Raw genomic sequence first — 16,156 nt, 5'->3', positions numbered from 1 at the left:
CATCTGTGTACTTGAACCCTTTTTCCCTTGTTTCTACACAGGCCATGTGGCCTTTAACCTTGCTTGATTTCTTTTTTTTTTTTAACCAAAACTCAATTTTGTTGTCCCTTTTTGGATCATCTCTCAGTCCTCTGTGTGTTGTTTTATGCAGCTCTTCTGATTAAAATAAGGGTGGATAAGGTTCTGAGTGTCTGCTCCATCCCCACCGGCTATTTTGGGGCCTCTGGTCCTGCCTTAGTTAGTTTTACTCCTCCAAGTGAATGCACTTCATCCTTTCACCTTTTCACCTTCCCTCTGCCCTTAAACCAACCGAAGTAGGGGCAGGTGATGTGCCCAGAGGTCCTCAGCTGGACCCGTTTCACCAGGACCCCTGAGACCCGAGGCAGAGGGGGCGGTTGTGTCACTCAAGCCATTCCTGGGACTCTTGTTGTGTATTTTTCCCAATGGTCTTTCCCCCTGGCCCTTGGAGCAGAGCTTAGGGGCTGTCAGTGGTCCCCTTTGACATGGACAGGCTTTGGTTTGATATAGTCCCGTTTGTCTTCATTTTGCTGACTGCACCTTTTGTGCTGTAGCCAAGAAGTCACTACCACATCCGTTGTCCTGAAGCTTTTCTCCTACGTTTATTTCTAGGAATTTAATAGTTTCGGGTCTTAGGTTTTAGGTCTTTAATCCTTCCTGAGTTGATTTTTGTGTGTGATGTAGGTAAGGAGCCAGCTTCATTCTTTTGCACGTGACTCTTCTGTTCTCTGTGCCTTTTTCTGACCTATAGAAACGAAAGCCTACCAGATGCTGAAGCAGTCCACCCTTCAGGACAGCGCCCGTCAGCATGAAGCCAAATCGCAGAAGGTGGCAGCCCCTGCCTCACAGCTGTTGGGTGAGCAGGGCAGACGGGCCATGTCTGGGAGGCCCCAGGCCGTGGCAGGGCTGGGTTCACAGAAGGGTGCTCCCGCTTCGAAGGTTTCTGGACTTGGTTTTGTAACAAGTTGTCATTGGGTCAGAATGAGCCAGGACTTTTCCAGTCCTAGACAAACTAGAGCTGGGACGAGTAGTCCTCCCTCCAGGATGTGTGCTGGCGATGGCCCTACAGACCCTTGGATTCTGCCTGGCCTGTCGCCACAGGAGCCACCCCAAGCCCCTTCTCTTTGCACGTCCTCCGGCTTCTGGAGCAGCAGTGGGTTGTGTCATCTGGGCTCTACTTCCTTGCCAGAAGGTTGGGGCATTGCGGGGTCCAATGAACATGGAAAGACTGAGGGAAAGCTCAGTTTTAAGCTTCAGTGTAATTCCTTCAGTCTAGGGTTTTTGTTTTAATTGTAATTTCTTTAGCTTTCCTATGTATTATATTTGTAATATTTTTACCGGTTTTTACTTTATTACATTTTTTTAAAAATATAAGTCATCTCAGCTTTCCTTTGTGAATGTGCATGGATTAATAATGGAAGGAAGTATGTACTTTAATGACTTTTCTATTTGTATTATAAACCACAGGTTAGAATTCCACCTATCAGAAAGAACAGTGATTCCTTAACATCCCGTAATTCCCAGTCCACATTCGGATTTCCAGCTGTCTCAAAGATGTCTTCATCAGACAGACACGTTTTTGAGGGAGATGTTTATGGTACATCAGACTTGGTTGGTGGTCTTTGGAGGACTATTTCCTAGACACTGTTAGTGTTAGAATAGGTTGCTACAGAATTCAGTTATTTTGGTTGTTTTGAGATTTCAGTGAGCCACTGCAGGTTAAATGCCCAGCATAGTGCTTGGTAGAGAACAGCCCCCAGGGAGGGCTGGCCGCGTCAGGGATGGTGGTGATTAGAACTCCACAAGCACGAGACATTGTAGTTTGTTGAGGCATAATAGGCCTCTGCCCAATAGGAGTCTGCATCACTTTGGAAAGAGGCAGCCCTTGTGAGCCCTTCACTCTTTGCCTTTTATCACCTTTTGCACATTTGAGTCGCAGAATCAGAATCCAGAGGGATCTCAGAAAGTGTTTATCCCACCCCCTTATTTCACAAATTACCCAGGCGAGTAAAGCCTCTTTTGGAGCATATTTACATGGTTTGAAAGGTGACTCTACAGACCTGCTTTTGGTAGGTATATTTTCAATAGTTAATTAGACACGTTCAAAGGAGGAGTGAATTTTTTTTTTTTTTTGGTCTTTTTAGGGCTGCACCCACGGCACATGGAAGTTCCCAGGCTAGAGGTCGAATCAGAGCTGCAGCCACCAGCCTATACCACAGTCACAGCAACACAGGATCCGAGCCGCGTCTACGACCTACACCACACCTCATGGCAACACCAGGTCCTTAACTCACTGAGCAAGGCCAGGGATCGAACCCACATCTTCAGGGATGCTAGTCAGGTTCATCAACCGCTGAGCCATGATGGAACTCCAAAGGATGAGTAAGTTGACGTAGGTTCTAGTCCCATGGATATGTATCAAAAAGTATAGCACTAGTAATGTGCTAATAATTAGCATATCTGTTTATTCATGTGAAGTGATAGAGCAGCACAGCTTGTGTAGCCAGTCAGCCTTATATTCAGCTCCCTTACTCCACACTCAGAATCACACCCGGTTCTCTGCCAGACTCTAGGCTTCCCAGCATTGGGATCTGAGTGCTGGCTGGTCTTGGAGTTAGATGGTGGCTCTGGAGTTTATCTTATGTTTGGTCATGCATCACTTTCTCATTTTTGCCCTCACCCTGACCCTAGGGACTTCTCTGAGCTCCCAAAAGAGGCAAGAAGTAGGCTGAGGGGGCCATGTGCCCAGTGTGGAAGTTCACACACCACTCCAGGCAGTGCTGGGGCGTGTCCCTGACCTCAGGACTATCCCAAGTCTAGCCACAGACGTGGAAGCCCGGGTCAGCTCCTGTGTCAGGTGATAGGTCTCTGGCTGTCACCTGTCTCTGAGGAAAGCTGCTTTGTTTTCATGCCTTCAAAGACTGGTCCTGTTAGGCAGGTGCAGACCTTCCTGGGGCTGAACGTGGACACATGGTTAAGGAACCGCTTTGCTGCTGAGTCCCGTGCAGGCCCACAGGTCACAGGTTAGAAGGGTGTTAATTGCCTTTTGCAGAGGTGTCCTGCATGGTCTTGGGTGACTACCAGTTGAGAGTCAGACTTGGAGCAGAAATGTCCAAACTGAGGGTCACCCGGCAAGCCAGGAGCATCAGGGGGCAGTCCGGTTCCCTCAGCTCCAGGAAAAGGGGGGGTTGTGCATCTTCCCATCAGCCTTTTCAGGCAGGTTCAGGAGCAGCCTTGATGGTTTTCGTTGGGGATTCCTCTCTTTTGCAGGGTAGAAAAATGGAGGATTTATCAGAGGGTCCTGAAGGTGGGCGGGTGCCAGCTGTCATCAGGGGTGTCAGTTATCCCTAGACCCGTTCCCCAGCCCCCACTACCCTGGTGGGCCGTTGCTGCCCGCGTGGCACAGCACGTGTGTTATCCAGGGCGTGGTGCACTCACACCAGACCGTGTGCTCACACATGCATCTCGGCCACCGGAAACTGTGCTCTTGGAATGGTGTGACTTTGTCCTTGCTATGGCTTCTGTGTGAGCATCACAGGACACCCCTCCTCCCTGTTCCACCATCCTGTCGCCCCTGTCCCAGAGCTTCCCCTGGTGACGTGTATCTCAGGTCCCAGGGTGGCCTCGGCCTCGCTGTGTGGCCACGCTCTCACTTGTGCTCCTTACAGGTTTGAATGTTGGCAGCGGCACCTTCAAGACAAAGACAGCTCCCCAAATTGCTTCAGAAGCTAGTTTTTCATCCGGCGAAGGAAGTCCTTTGTCAAGGTAAAGTCGCGCTCGCCCGCCTCCCTGAATAGCGGCAAGAGATGAGAAATGTCGCTGGGCTGGGAATGAAACTCTGGCTGCAGCTTGTCATGTTGTGTGACTTGATGGAAGGTTATGTTTGGGGGTTTTGTTTCTCTGAGATGACAGTTGAAACCTTAGTCTACCTTTGAAAATATTTGCACCAGAGCCAAGCATTGTTTTGCAGCTGTTGTTTCCTTGGTTTAAGACTCAATTGACACCTCAGTGAACCACAAATTAGCGTCTACAGCTGCTCGCAGTAGGGCTGCTTAGAAACCGCACAATGGAGGGCGGCGGAGAGGGCAGGGAAAACGCAGGGCCTGAAAAGAAAGAAAGTGGCCCGTTTCTTCTTTCGGAGTCGCAGATATATATACAAGCACGGGCTGGGTATTTGTTTTTGTGTTCCTCTTTTTAACCAAGTGTTTGGGCTGGATTATTCCTTCCCTTTCTGATAGTTTCTTGCTTGTTTTCCATCAAGACCAGAATTTATCTTTTCACGTGTGTTAAAACTGGAGCACTTCCTGTAAGTTTTGGGAGCAGTGCTGAGTCGTGTGCTAGATTTGTCATCAGCATAAGACCCTAGTCGTGCAGTGGCATCTAGTCCCTTGGGAGGCATTTACGGATGGGAGTAACAGCCATCTGATGAATACCTGCCTTTTTGCTTTGGGCTAATTATTTGAAACAGCACAGGTTTGCTTTTGTAATAGCATTTTCCTTTTAAAAGATGGCCTTAGGATGATGGCGTTACATTTGAATTAACTGGTTCCCCCCATGAAATTTTAAACAGGAATTTTACATTTCTGATGTTCCATAAGATTAAATTATTTGTCTAGAAATGTGGTCTTTTTACACTGAAAAAATATCATTTTCATTTATATTTTGAAAAACATTACAATATTTTTAGGACCTGGAATATATTTAAATGAGATTGATTTTCTGCAGTTAGGTTCTTGCTTTTAGAAACCTGATATGTTCAATTTTGGGGAATTGCTCATTTAATTTTTAGAAATTATTATCTTTAATACCTGAGTTTTCATCTGTGTTTTTGAAGGAAGTGAAAGACAATGAATTATGGGACAGGAAGAGTGTTAAAGTATTCTGTTTTTCTGATTATACTTATAAACTCAAGTTCTGCATCTTCTAAAAGAAACTATGAAAGACAGTAAATTCTACAGGTAGTTTCCAGGATTTAATGTCACCATTTGGCCTAATACATCCCTTTAGTTTTTAAAGATAATGTTAGAGGTGTTCATTTTCTTTAGATTTTCAAGTCACTAAAAAAAACCAATTCTTCTTAAGCTTTTTATATATGTTCTTTGATATTTAAGTGCATTCAGAAAGCAGATTCCATAGAACATTTTCTCTTCAAATGTAAAGATGATCATTTAACATCTTAACATCTATATTTCATTATAAAATCAAAGTTTTTTCCGCTTCAACTTGACGCAGGGGCTTCTTATTATTACTGTTGTTTCTGCATGAAATTAACTTCCTAAATTACAAGTAATCCCATCATCCCCTTTAAGGGGGGAAAAAAAAGATGCCTTCAAGAAACCCTTGGTTCTCGACACTTGATAATGAATGATCCAGTGATGAAAAGTTCTGGGCATCAAGTGTGTGGGTTTGGTGCACTGTTTGTCACGGTTTGTTTCTTGTCCTGGGTTGGTGTTTATTCGCCGTCCTGGGCTTTGGAGAGCCCTGGTTTGCTGCTTGTGCCTGGATTCCCTGAAATTTCTTAGAGGCTTACATTTAAGGATCCCACTTACTGCAGTCACTCCTCGTGCTTTATTGCTTTTACAAGTGGTCTCGAAACCCAGTACTTGAGAATAAACATAACAGTGCAGTGCTGCTGTAGCACTTTTAAAAATTCTTCTTTGCTCTATTTTGTCAGTGAGCTGATGAGCAACCTCAAAAAAAAAAAAAAAAAAAAAAGGACCCTGCTGGACCTTAAAAAAAAAAATGGCTTCCTCTGATGTCCTAGAGACAATAATTATGATGTGCTAGTTAAGCCCAAACTACAGCTGAGGGATTTTACTTTAAAGCAGCGGCTTGGGCGCAAAAATGCATTTATAGCTCTTTGTCTGCACCTCATTATGTGTGGGCCTGATTCATTAAGTAATTGGTTTGCAGTTGTTTACATGAGTATTAAGGCCTTCCTTTCAGCCGCCTTTGAGAGATACATTGTGCAAATGTTGCCTGTGATGAATGCAGAATGAGGGCCAGAGGGTCCGTCCTATTGGCTAAACAGTGCACTCTGTTGAAAAGCCAGAGAAAGGGATTGGGTGCTGCTTTGCATAGCAATGACTTTCTTAATAAGCGTTACAGATTAATACACACAAGCTATAAAAGATGCAAAGAGATACTCTTAGCACATTTATCCATGCTCATTTCATTGTGATGGTGGTGGGGTCCCGGGGCTTTCATATTCCGTTTTCCAGAGCATCGGCTTCAGTGCCTGAGCCGTAATAGAATCCGATGTTTATTGTATTATAAATCATGGGCAAGTAGGCAGATCGGCAACAGTTTATTATTAAAGATTCTTTCAGTGTAAATCTTTTTCTACCATTGTATTTGCTTCAGCAAAATCATTTTGTGGTTGAGTGGGGATGAAAGGCATAATGTACGAAGGAGTGAGTCCTAATAGGAAGCTGTTCTCCGAGTAAAGACCACTTGTCCCCTTTTGTTCAGGGGTGCATGCCAGAGCTTCCTCCTCCGCAAACATTGTCTCGCTCTGTCTTCCCCAGGAAGCCGTTTTCACTCTCCCGGATCCATTTATTCAATGGAGGTTGTATTTTAACCGCCTGCCATGTAACTTCAGTTTACTGCTTGGAATCAGACAATGTTTTACTGGAAGAAAAGGATGTGTGCTTGCCACATAATTGCTTGGGGAAAAGGTAGCAGAAGTCACGCAGCCACTGCCCCCTGGAAGGGCCGCTGTGGGTGGCATTCTGTGCCAGTCCTGCAACCACAGGAGCGGCCAGAGGAGGGCGCCAGGTGGCAGCGCTGCTTGGGTGGGGCAGGTCTGTCTCCTCCCCAGGTCGCTGTTGCTCTTCCCCCGCCCCACATCCTGTGAATAACACGAAGATCACAAGGATCCCCTGGTCCAGTGAAGTGAAAAGGAGGTTTTTCTTGCAGGTCTTTGAGGTTCCAGTATAAAAGCCCCCATCTCTGCCTCTGGCTTGGCAAATCCACAGCCTCCTTACATTCTGCCAAATTAGCAGCCTCCTGAGTATTCCACACATTTCTCTTCATAAACCCAACTACTTTGTTTTTCCTTCACAGAGCAGGAAAGAATTGTCTCTTGCTTGATTAGCTGAAGGGAAGGAAAGAAGTTGACCCCTTAAGAAATGGCATCTGCTGCAAGGACCCTAGTTGACCATTAGGGGGCGCTCAGACTTTGTCAAATTGAAGCTACTCAGCCTCTGAACTTAAAATTGAAGATTTGCGGGGATTTGTTGGCACACTCGTTGGGATTTTTAAAATTTATTTATTTACCTTTGCTTTGTATTTTTCAGAAACAGTATGTTTAGCGGAACATTCTAACATAAGATGCCATATGAGATATTTTAATGCTGGTTGTAGCTAGCAGTCAAATCCTTAAAAGTTACAAATTTCAGAGTCTAGAGACCGCATTTTCTTATACGTTAGTTATTCTCTTCAGGCTGTAAGACCCTAGAACTGCAGGAACCCTTCCTGCTGGGGGCCCTTCCTCATTCTACCCAGCACCTCTGGCCCTCAGAGTCTGCCAACTCACAGCCACAGTAACTTGGGTGTGTTTGGTTTGTTTTTGGTTTTGTTTGCTTTTGATTTGTTTTGTGGTTGCACTCTTGGCATATGGAGGTTCCCAGGCTGGGGTTTGAACTTGAGTTACAGCTGCCAGCCTACACCACAGCTCACGGCAAAACCGGATCCTTAACTCACTGAACGAGGCCAGGGATTGAACTCACAACCTCATGGTTCCTAGTTGGATTCCTTTCCACTGCTCCATGACAGGAACTCCTTGGGTGTGGTTGGTAATGAGCTGTGGATATTTTTTTCTTTCCAAACTGTGATATTGACCATGCAGTTGAGAGTCGGTGTGTTACTAACATCGGGACAATACCATCTCTGAGGAGTTCCGGTGGCCTGTACCCCCCATGCCTGGACCTGCCTCCCTAGGACCCATGCTCACTGGCAGCCTAAAATTTAACCATCCATGTTTCCTACAGAGGAACTGGCCATCCAAGAGGCCCCTCCTGTGGCCCCAGGTCTATTTCTATCCTCATCCATAGCTCAGGAATAGGAACCACTTTAAGGTGCCCTTCCCCCACTATGAGCCCCTCCCTGGAGTTGGAGGCTTTTCTCAGTCAGCAGTACTCCATGGCCATCAGACTTTCCGAGTGAGTGGTTGTCCATATATGGTCCCTCTCTTCACTCAGGCATTTTTCTTCATAAGTCAGTTGCATAGGTGTCTCCATCTTTGTAGGGTGTCAATACCCAAGCTGCGGGGACCCGGCGTCCCACGATGCCTTCTGCAGGAGCGTGTGGGAGCAGAGGGCCATGTGCACACTCGTTTTCAACTTGGGTTCCATCCCATCTGCAAGCATTCTGCACCCAGAACCTACTCATACCTTAGTCACATCAGCTCTCTGTGGTTTCTTACCTGAAAATGGTCTGTTTTGAAATAGGACCTCCAGTCTGATTGTAAACTACTAGGGAAAAAACACCAAGTTTGCTCTCTTGAATTCCACGAGTTGCCCATGACCAGGCCTGTGATCTTGGGCAGGCGGGCTCCTTGGTTTGCTGCCCAGGCATCATGTGGCAGCCATACTTCCCGAATGGCTGGGCCCTGGGCCTGGCCCAGGCCTCTGCCTGGTTCTGTGCAGCCTGCAGGCTAAGAGAGGGTTTACATTTTTTAATGGTTGGGAAAAATCCAAAGAATAAGAATGCTACATGACACCTGAAAGTAGACCCAGGGCCCCAGGAGGGGTCTCTCGGATGGAGGGTGGTGGCTGGGGGAGTCCACAGCTGGAGGGCCCAGCAGAATCTAGGCGTGAGATGCTGTTCAGGATTTAGTTCTTTTTCCAAGAGTTTTAAGCAAGGAGGCAAAGTGTTTTAAGAAAGCAAGATCATAGCGGACAAGGTAGGTGTAGTGTCACCAATTGGGGGCTGTTAGAAAGGTCTAGGCAAGAGATGATGATTTTGTTGACAGGTGGTATCAGTGTGAAGGCCAAGAGTGAGGACCTTGGAAAGTGCAGGAAGTAACTTGATGGGACCTAGAGGCTGCTTGGGTGTACATGGCAGAGGAGTGGCAAGGGGCTTGGCAGGGACTCTAGTTGGGGTGCCAGTGGCCAAGACAGGAGAAGGCCCGGTTTGGTAGAGGAGGTGAGTTCAGTTGTGGACAGGTGTGTTGGCCATCAGGCACTTTGGAGGCAGCCAAGTAGAGCTAGCATGTAAGCACTGAACTTATTTCTGGAGCTCAGAGCAGGGGCCGGGCTGTAAGGACCTGGCATGTGCTCTCCTACCTCGGTCCAGGCCTGGGAACCCTTTCCAGTTCTCACAGCAGAGTCCAGATGGTGCCTTGCTTCCTCCAGGATCCTGCAGCTACTTTACAACCCACCCCACCACCCTCCCGTGCACTCATACCTCCTTCCTGTGTATTCCTGCCATCTGCCCCCACATACACACCCTGAGGCTCTTGTTGTTTGGACGTCAGCTGGCAAATTGGTCTCTCTCTACATCCTTCCACATCATTATGTCTGCCTCCCCTACTCTGCTCAGCACTGAGCCTGATGTCCTTAGGAAGTGGGAGGTGGGTAGATAGTAGACACAACCCACAGTTGTGGTGCATGTACACACTTACAGAAGGTGGACTCTTTCAGGCTCACACTGTCGTCACCCACCTGACTGGCAGCCTCACTGACTCAGTCAGTAATGGCCATGGGGCTGTCTGCTCTTCATGGAGAAATGGCCAAAGGCCATCAAATAAAGAGACAGGCACCAAGAAAAGCTGAAAGTGTTTCCTCTAAGATGAGGAATAAGACAGGATGCCTACTCTTGTCACTTTTATTCAACATAGTATTGGAAGTCCTAGCCACAGCCATCAGACAAGAAAAAGAAATAAAAGGAATCCAAATTGGAAAGGAAGAAGTAAAACTGTTACTGTTTGCAGACGACATGATACTATACATAGAAAATCCTGAAGACAGCACTAGAAAACTACAAGAGCTCATTAATTAATTTGGTAAAGTTGAAGAATACAACATGAATATACAGAAATCTGTTATATTTCTATACACTAACAATAAACTATCAGAAAGAAATTAAGGAAACATTCCCATTTACCATTGCATCAAAAATTATAAAATACCAGAGTTCCCATCATGGCTCAACAGTTAACGAATCCAACTAGGAACCGTGAGGTTGCAGGTTCGATCCCTAGCCTCACTCAGTGGGTTAAGGATCTGGCATTGCCGTGAGCTGTGGTGTAGGTCACAGACATGGCTTGGACCCTGCACTGCTGTGGCTGTGATGTAGGCCAGCAGCTACAGCTCCAATTAGACCCCTAGCCTGGGAATCTCCATATGCCTCGGGTGTGGCCCTAGAAAAGACAAAAAAAAAAAAATTACAAAATACCTAGGAATAAACTTACCTAAGGATATAAAATACTCTGGAAACTACAAGACACTGGGTGCAGGAAATTGAAGATAATACAGACAGATGGAAGGATATACTGTATTCAAAGATTGGAAGAATTAGTATTATTAAAGTGACCAAGGCCATCTATAGATTCAGTGCAATCCCTATCAAAATACCACTTTTCACAGAACTAGAACAAATAATTTTGAAGTTTGTGTGGAAACACATGAGACACTGAATAGCCAAAACAATCTTGAGAGAGAACAGAGCTGGAGGAATCACGCTCTCTGACTACAAAGCTGCCGTCATCAAAACAGCATGGTCCTGGCACAGAAACAGACACATAGATCAACAGAACAGAGTAGAAAGCCCAGAAGTAAACCCATACATTTATGGTCAATCAGTCTACAACAAAGGGAGCAAGAATATAATGGAGAAAAGACAGTCTCTTCAATAGGTGGTGCTGGGAAAGCTGGACAGCTACATGTAAAAGAATGAAATTAGAATAGTCTCTGACAGCATGTACAAAAATAAACTCAAAAAAGGGAGTTTTCTTGCAGCACAATGGGTTAAGAACCTGGCATTGTTACTGCAGCAGCTTGGGTTGCTGCTGTGGTGCAGTTTTGACCCCTGGCCCGGGAACTTCCATATGCTACAGGTGCAGCAAAAAAACCCCAAAAAAACAAAAACCTCAAAATGGATTAAAGACCTAAAGGTGAGACTGGATACTATAAAACTCCTAGAGGGAAAACAGGCGGAATACTCTTTGGCATAAATTATAGCAATTTTTTTTTTGATCTGTCTCCTAAAGCAAAGGAAATAAAAGCAAAAATAAACAGATGGGACCTAATTAGACTTAAAAGATTTTGTACAACACAGGAAACCATTGACAAAACAAAAGACAGCCTACTTAATGGGGGAAGATATTTGATAATGCAATATCTGATAAAGGGTTAATACCCAAAATATATAAACAGCTCATACAACTCATTGTCAAACAAACATGATTATAAAAATGGCCAGAAGACCTGAATAGACATTTTTTCCAAAGAAGACATACAGATGGCCCATGAAAAGATACTCAACATCACTAATCATCATAGAAACGCAAATTAAAACCTCAGTGAGATATTATTTCACACCTGTCAGAATGGCCATCATCCAAAAAAAAAAAACCATAATAAATGTTGGTGAGGATATGGAGAAAGGGGAACCTTCATACACTGTTGGTGGAATGTAAATTGGTGCAGCCACTGTGGAAAACAGTATGGAGTTTTCTCAACAGACTAAAAATAGAACTGTCATATGACCCAGAAATTCTGCTGCTGGATATATATCTGAAAAAGAAAAAAGAAAACACTAATTTTAAAAGATACCTGCACCGCAGTATTCATAGCAGCATTATTTATAACAGCCAAGATATGGAAGCAACCCCAGTGTTTCTCTTTTTTCAACAGGTGAATGGATTAAAGAAGGGTGTGTGTGTGTGTGTGTGTGTGTACACAGTGGAATACTACTCAGTCATTAAAAAAGAATGAAATTTTGTCATTTGCAACAACATGGATGGACTGCGAGGGTATTGTCCTAAGTGAAATAAGTCAGAGAAAAAACAAATACTGTATGATGTCACATGTGGAATCTAAAAAAACATAATGAACTAATGAATAAAATAAAAAAGAAACAGGAGTTCCCGTCGTGGCGCAGTGGTTAACAAATCCGACTAGGAACCATGAGGTTGCGGGTTCGGTCCCTGCCCTTGCTCAGTGGGTTAACGATCCGGCATTGCCGTGAGCTGTGGTGTAGGTTGTAGACGCGGCTCGGATCCCCCGCGTTGCTGTGGCTCTGGCGTAGGCCGGTGGCTACAGCTCCGATTCAACCCCTAGCCTGGGAACCTCCATATGCCGCGGGAGCGGCCCAAGAAATAGCAACAGCAACAACAGCAACTACAACAACAAACGACAAAAAGACAAAAACAAACAAACAAACAAAAAGAAACAGACTCAGAGATATAGAGAACAAACTAGTGGTTACCAGTGGCAAGGTGGTGGTAGGGGGGTGCGGATAGTGGTTGGTGATTAAGAACTAGAAACTGTTATGTAAAAAATAAGCCATAAGAATATATTACACAGCACAGGGAATATTGCCAATATTTTATAGCAACTATAAATGGAACATAACCTTTAAAAACTCTGCAGCACACTATGTTGTATACCTATAACTTACATTGTGCATCAAGTCTACCTCAATTTTAAAAAAAGAAACAGGCACCAAGTTTAAAGGGAGCACTGACACATGTTGAGCCTAGAAAACTGTACCTTCACGGAGCTGGTTGTGCTGTGGAAAAAAATGTACATTATGGTGACTATGACAAAAGGCAGATTTCCAAGCTGTAGGTTAATCAGCCTTGACCCAGAGGGACGGAGTTCCCAGGGTTTCCTGCGTCCAGAGGACTAGGGTCCCACCGAGGGAGCAACAGCGATGGTTCACATTCACATCTCTCCCCGGCGCTCCTCCCACGGAGGGGCTGGGCTCTGCCTGAACCCAGTCCTCTGCAGGTGTCAGTTTGAGCGAGCGCTCTGACAGAACCACGCAGAAGCATCAAAATGTCAAGCCAGACACATAGACCATTTAGTACGAGCTGTAAAGAATTTCAGTGTACGGAGTTCCCGTCATGGCACAGTGGTTAACGAATCCAACTAGGAACCACGAGGTTGGGGTTTGGTCCCTGCCCTTGCTCAGTGGGCTAGGGATCCAGCGTTGCTGTGAGCTGTGGTGTAGGTTGCAGAGGCGTCTCGGATCCCGTGTTGCTATGGCTCTGGCGTAGGCTGGCGGCTATAGCTCTGAATAGACCCCTAGCCTGGGAACTGCCATATGCCGCGGGAGCAGCCCTAGAAAAGGCAAAAAGACAAAAAAAAAAAAAAAGAATTTCAGTGTAATAAACATGACTGGTCCTTCCCTGGGGGGACTTTCATGTGCATTACAGCTGCCAGAGCTCCAGAGAAGTTGCCCTGAGGTGGGCCCGCCTCCCGCAGGGCCAGCTGCTTGTCCCAGTGGCTTAGCAAGCTGGTCACCAGGTGGTAGAGGCCAGGACTAGACCACTCACATTTTCATGTGTGTGACACGTGGAAACAAACACAGGTGTCCAAGCTGCTTGCATTTGTCTCTACCAAGAGTTAGTATCCTGAATTAAGGGAACTGAGAGTGCATTTTGAACTCTGTCAAACAGTTGAGTGAGTATTGGTGTCGTGGGCTTGATGGGGTTAAGTACTTTAACCTCCTAGCTGACAATGTCCTCTTACCTTGGATCCTCTGCTTCAGCTTAGCTGCAGGCGCCCCGCTGCCCACGCCACCACTCTGCTCCCCAGAGTCCTGCCTCCTGCTCTGGCAGACCCCCCAGCTGGAACCCAGCTCTTGAGCCAGGGGTCAGCCTGTCCCTGAAGAGCCAACAGTGTGCTTGGGACCCTTCCACCAAAGCATCAGCTGATGGCTCAGGCCATGGTTATGGTGGCCTTTGCACTTTTGGCTTTTTTTTTTTTTTTTTTTTAGGACCACACCTGCAGCATATGGAAGTTCTGAATCGGAGCTGCAGCGCTCAGCCTACACCTCAGCTACAGCAACACCAGATCTGAGCTGTGTTTGTGAAACTGCACTGCTGCTCATGGCAATGCTGGATCCTTAACCCACTGAGCAAGGCCAGGGGTTGAACACCCATCCTCACAGAGACTATGCTGGGTTTTGTGGGGGGGTTTTGTCTTTTTTTTTTTTTTTTTCGCTATTTATTGGGCCGCTCCCGCGGCATATGGAGGTTCCCAGGCTAGGGGTTGAATCGCAGCTGCAGCCACCGGCCTACGCCAGAGCCGCAGCAACGCTGGATCCGAGCCGTGTCTGCAACCTACACCACAGCTCACGGCAACGCCAGATCGTTAACCCACTGAGCAAGGGCAGGGACCCAACCCGCAACCTCATGGTTCCTAGTCGGATTTGTTAACCACTGCGCCACGATGGGAACTCCTATGCTGGGTTCTTAACCCACTGAGCCACAACAGGAACTCCTGCTTTTTGCTTTTAAAATGAATGAATGGAATGAATGTAAAACCCTTGGCCTCTCAGTGACTAACATGAGCTCATGGTAAAAACGTTAGTCTGATCACCCTTCTTTTTTTTTTTCCTTTTTCCCAGAACTTAAGTTATTTCTTTGTTTTACAGGCATGAAAACAAAAAGAACCTAACTACCAATTTAAAGTCTAAAGGTAAGAGAGAGAGCCGGAGACCAGATTCTCATTTTGTGTTTTAACTAAAAGGATGCTTTGTGATCTCTGTTGTCATCCACACCCTTGTGGGAGCAAAGCCTGCCTGTGGTCACCCTGGGTTGGGGGGAGCAGGGCCACCTCTCAGTACTTGTCTCCAGCGGCAGGGCCGGGTCTGTAGGCCACAGTGTGTGCAGGCGTAGCATTGTAATGTGCAAGTGTGAATCTGCAGGGGATCCTGGCCTCTTCCTCCCATCTATTCCCTACAAAATGTTTCTTGCTTCTGTCCCCATCTTCACTTTTCCTGCCCACTCTCCCCCACTCCCGCCTGCCCTCTACCTGGAGGCCTCCGACCTCTACATCCTCATTTAGGTTGCAGGGGAGGCATCACGTTGCCCCCACCACCTACAGGGCCGTCATCTGGCCATGCTTGCTCCAGCCCCGTTCCCGGGGTCTCGTCCCCTGTGGGTCCAGCTTTCTCTGTGCTCAGCACTGTACTGCTGCCTTTGCTCACGCCCTTCCTTCTCTGTGACATTCTTCTCCCTTTTCCTCTGCCCAGGAGCTCCTGTGTTTCCATCAATGCCCTCCTGCCACACCAGCACTGTGTCCCTTGCGAGTTTGAGTTCCCTCCACTCCTGTCTCTTAAACCCCGTTCCCAGCTGAGAGTGTGGGTCTGAGTCACATGACCCGGGAGTGCTTCTGGCTTGACCACCCACTGCCCCTGTGATTGTGGCCGGTCACAACCTCTCTGCTTGGGTTTGCTCATTGAAACAGAGACATTACTACTCACCTTTCCAGGTTGGTGCTAGGATCAGATAGGGTCCTACATAACAAGTCATCTCAGGAGTTCCCATTGTGGCTCAGCGGGTTAAGAACCCAACTACTATCCATGAAGCTGTGAGTTTGATCCCCGGCCTCTCTCCGTGGGTGAAGGATCTAGCATTGCAGAGAGACGTACCATCTGTGCAGTGCTGGCCTGCGTCCTTGTGCCTGGTCAGGTGCACCCTCAGGTCCCTATTAGGCTTTCGTAGGCCAGGGCAGATTCAGCCTATTAGTCAGAGCTCAGAGATGTTGAGCAGCTGTCTGGTTTTCTCTTCCAGCCTTTTGGGGCGAGTCCGATGACAGTAACTCAGACATCGAAGCTGCTTTGCGTCCCAGAAACCATAACACATCCACTGATGATTTTGATGATTTTTATGACTTATAAACTGTAACATCTATTGGAAATAAAGTCTTTAAGCAAACTCTAAAACCCTGTGTTCAGATGTGATGTTCAAAATCAATGTGTCCTCTTAAATTTTCTAATTGTTTAATACGAAAACTTGGGACCATAGTGTTATTCCAGTGAATTTCATGACATAAATAGGAACTAGCATATTCCTTTTTCAGTGTTATCAAAAAGCAAAGTGATGAATACAATGCCCATCAAAATCCATTTGGTTTCTTGATAGAAATTGACAAGCTGATTCTAAAACTCATGTGGGGCATCC

The 16,156-nt window shown here is 46.2% G+C and overlaps 1 protein-coding gene across 5 annotated transcripts in view; it reads left to right on the top strand.

Annotated features, from left to right (window-relative positions):
* KIZ (kizuna centrosomal protein) overlaps window positions 1-15,918 on the top strand; it is a 108,769-nt gene extending 92,851 nt beyond the window's left edge. For 2 of the 5 annotated variants that reach the window (XM_047771592.1, XM_047771591.1), the window contains exons 11-14: window positions 770-874; window positions 3,687-3,783; window positions 14,626-14,669; window positions 15,767-15,918. In XM_047771592.1, the coding sequence (XP_047627548.1) occupies window positions 770-874; window positions 3,687-3,783; window positions 14,626-14,669; window positions 15,767-15,873 (353 nt within the window). In that variant the 3' untranslated portion in view covers window positions 15,874-15,918. Of the gene's footprint in view, window positions 1-769; window positions 1,616-3,686; window positions 3,784-14,625; window positions 14,670-15,766 lie in introns of those variants that run through there. The other 3 variants (XR_007133911.1, XR_007133909.1, XR_007133910.1) reach the window with 3 other exon arrangements.
* The last annotated feature ends 238 nt before the right edge of the window (window positions 15,919-16,156 follow it).

This window comes from Phacochoerus africanus, chromosome 3 (assembly GCF_016906955.1).
Source record: "Phacochoerus africanus isolate WHEZ1 chromosome 3, ROS_Pafr_v1, whole genome shotgun sequence".
NCBI classification, from domain to species: Eukaryota; Metazoa; Chordata; class Mammalia; order Artiodactyla; family Suidae; genus Phacochoerus; species Phacochoerus africanus.
The sequence above is the reverse complement of the archived record's forward strand: the minus strand, read 5'-3'. Positions and strand labels throughout refer to the sequence as shown.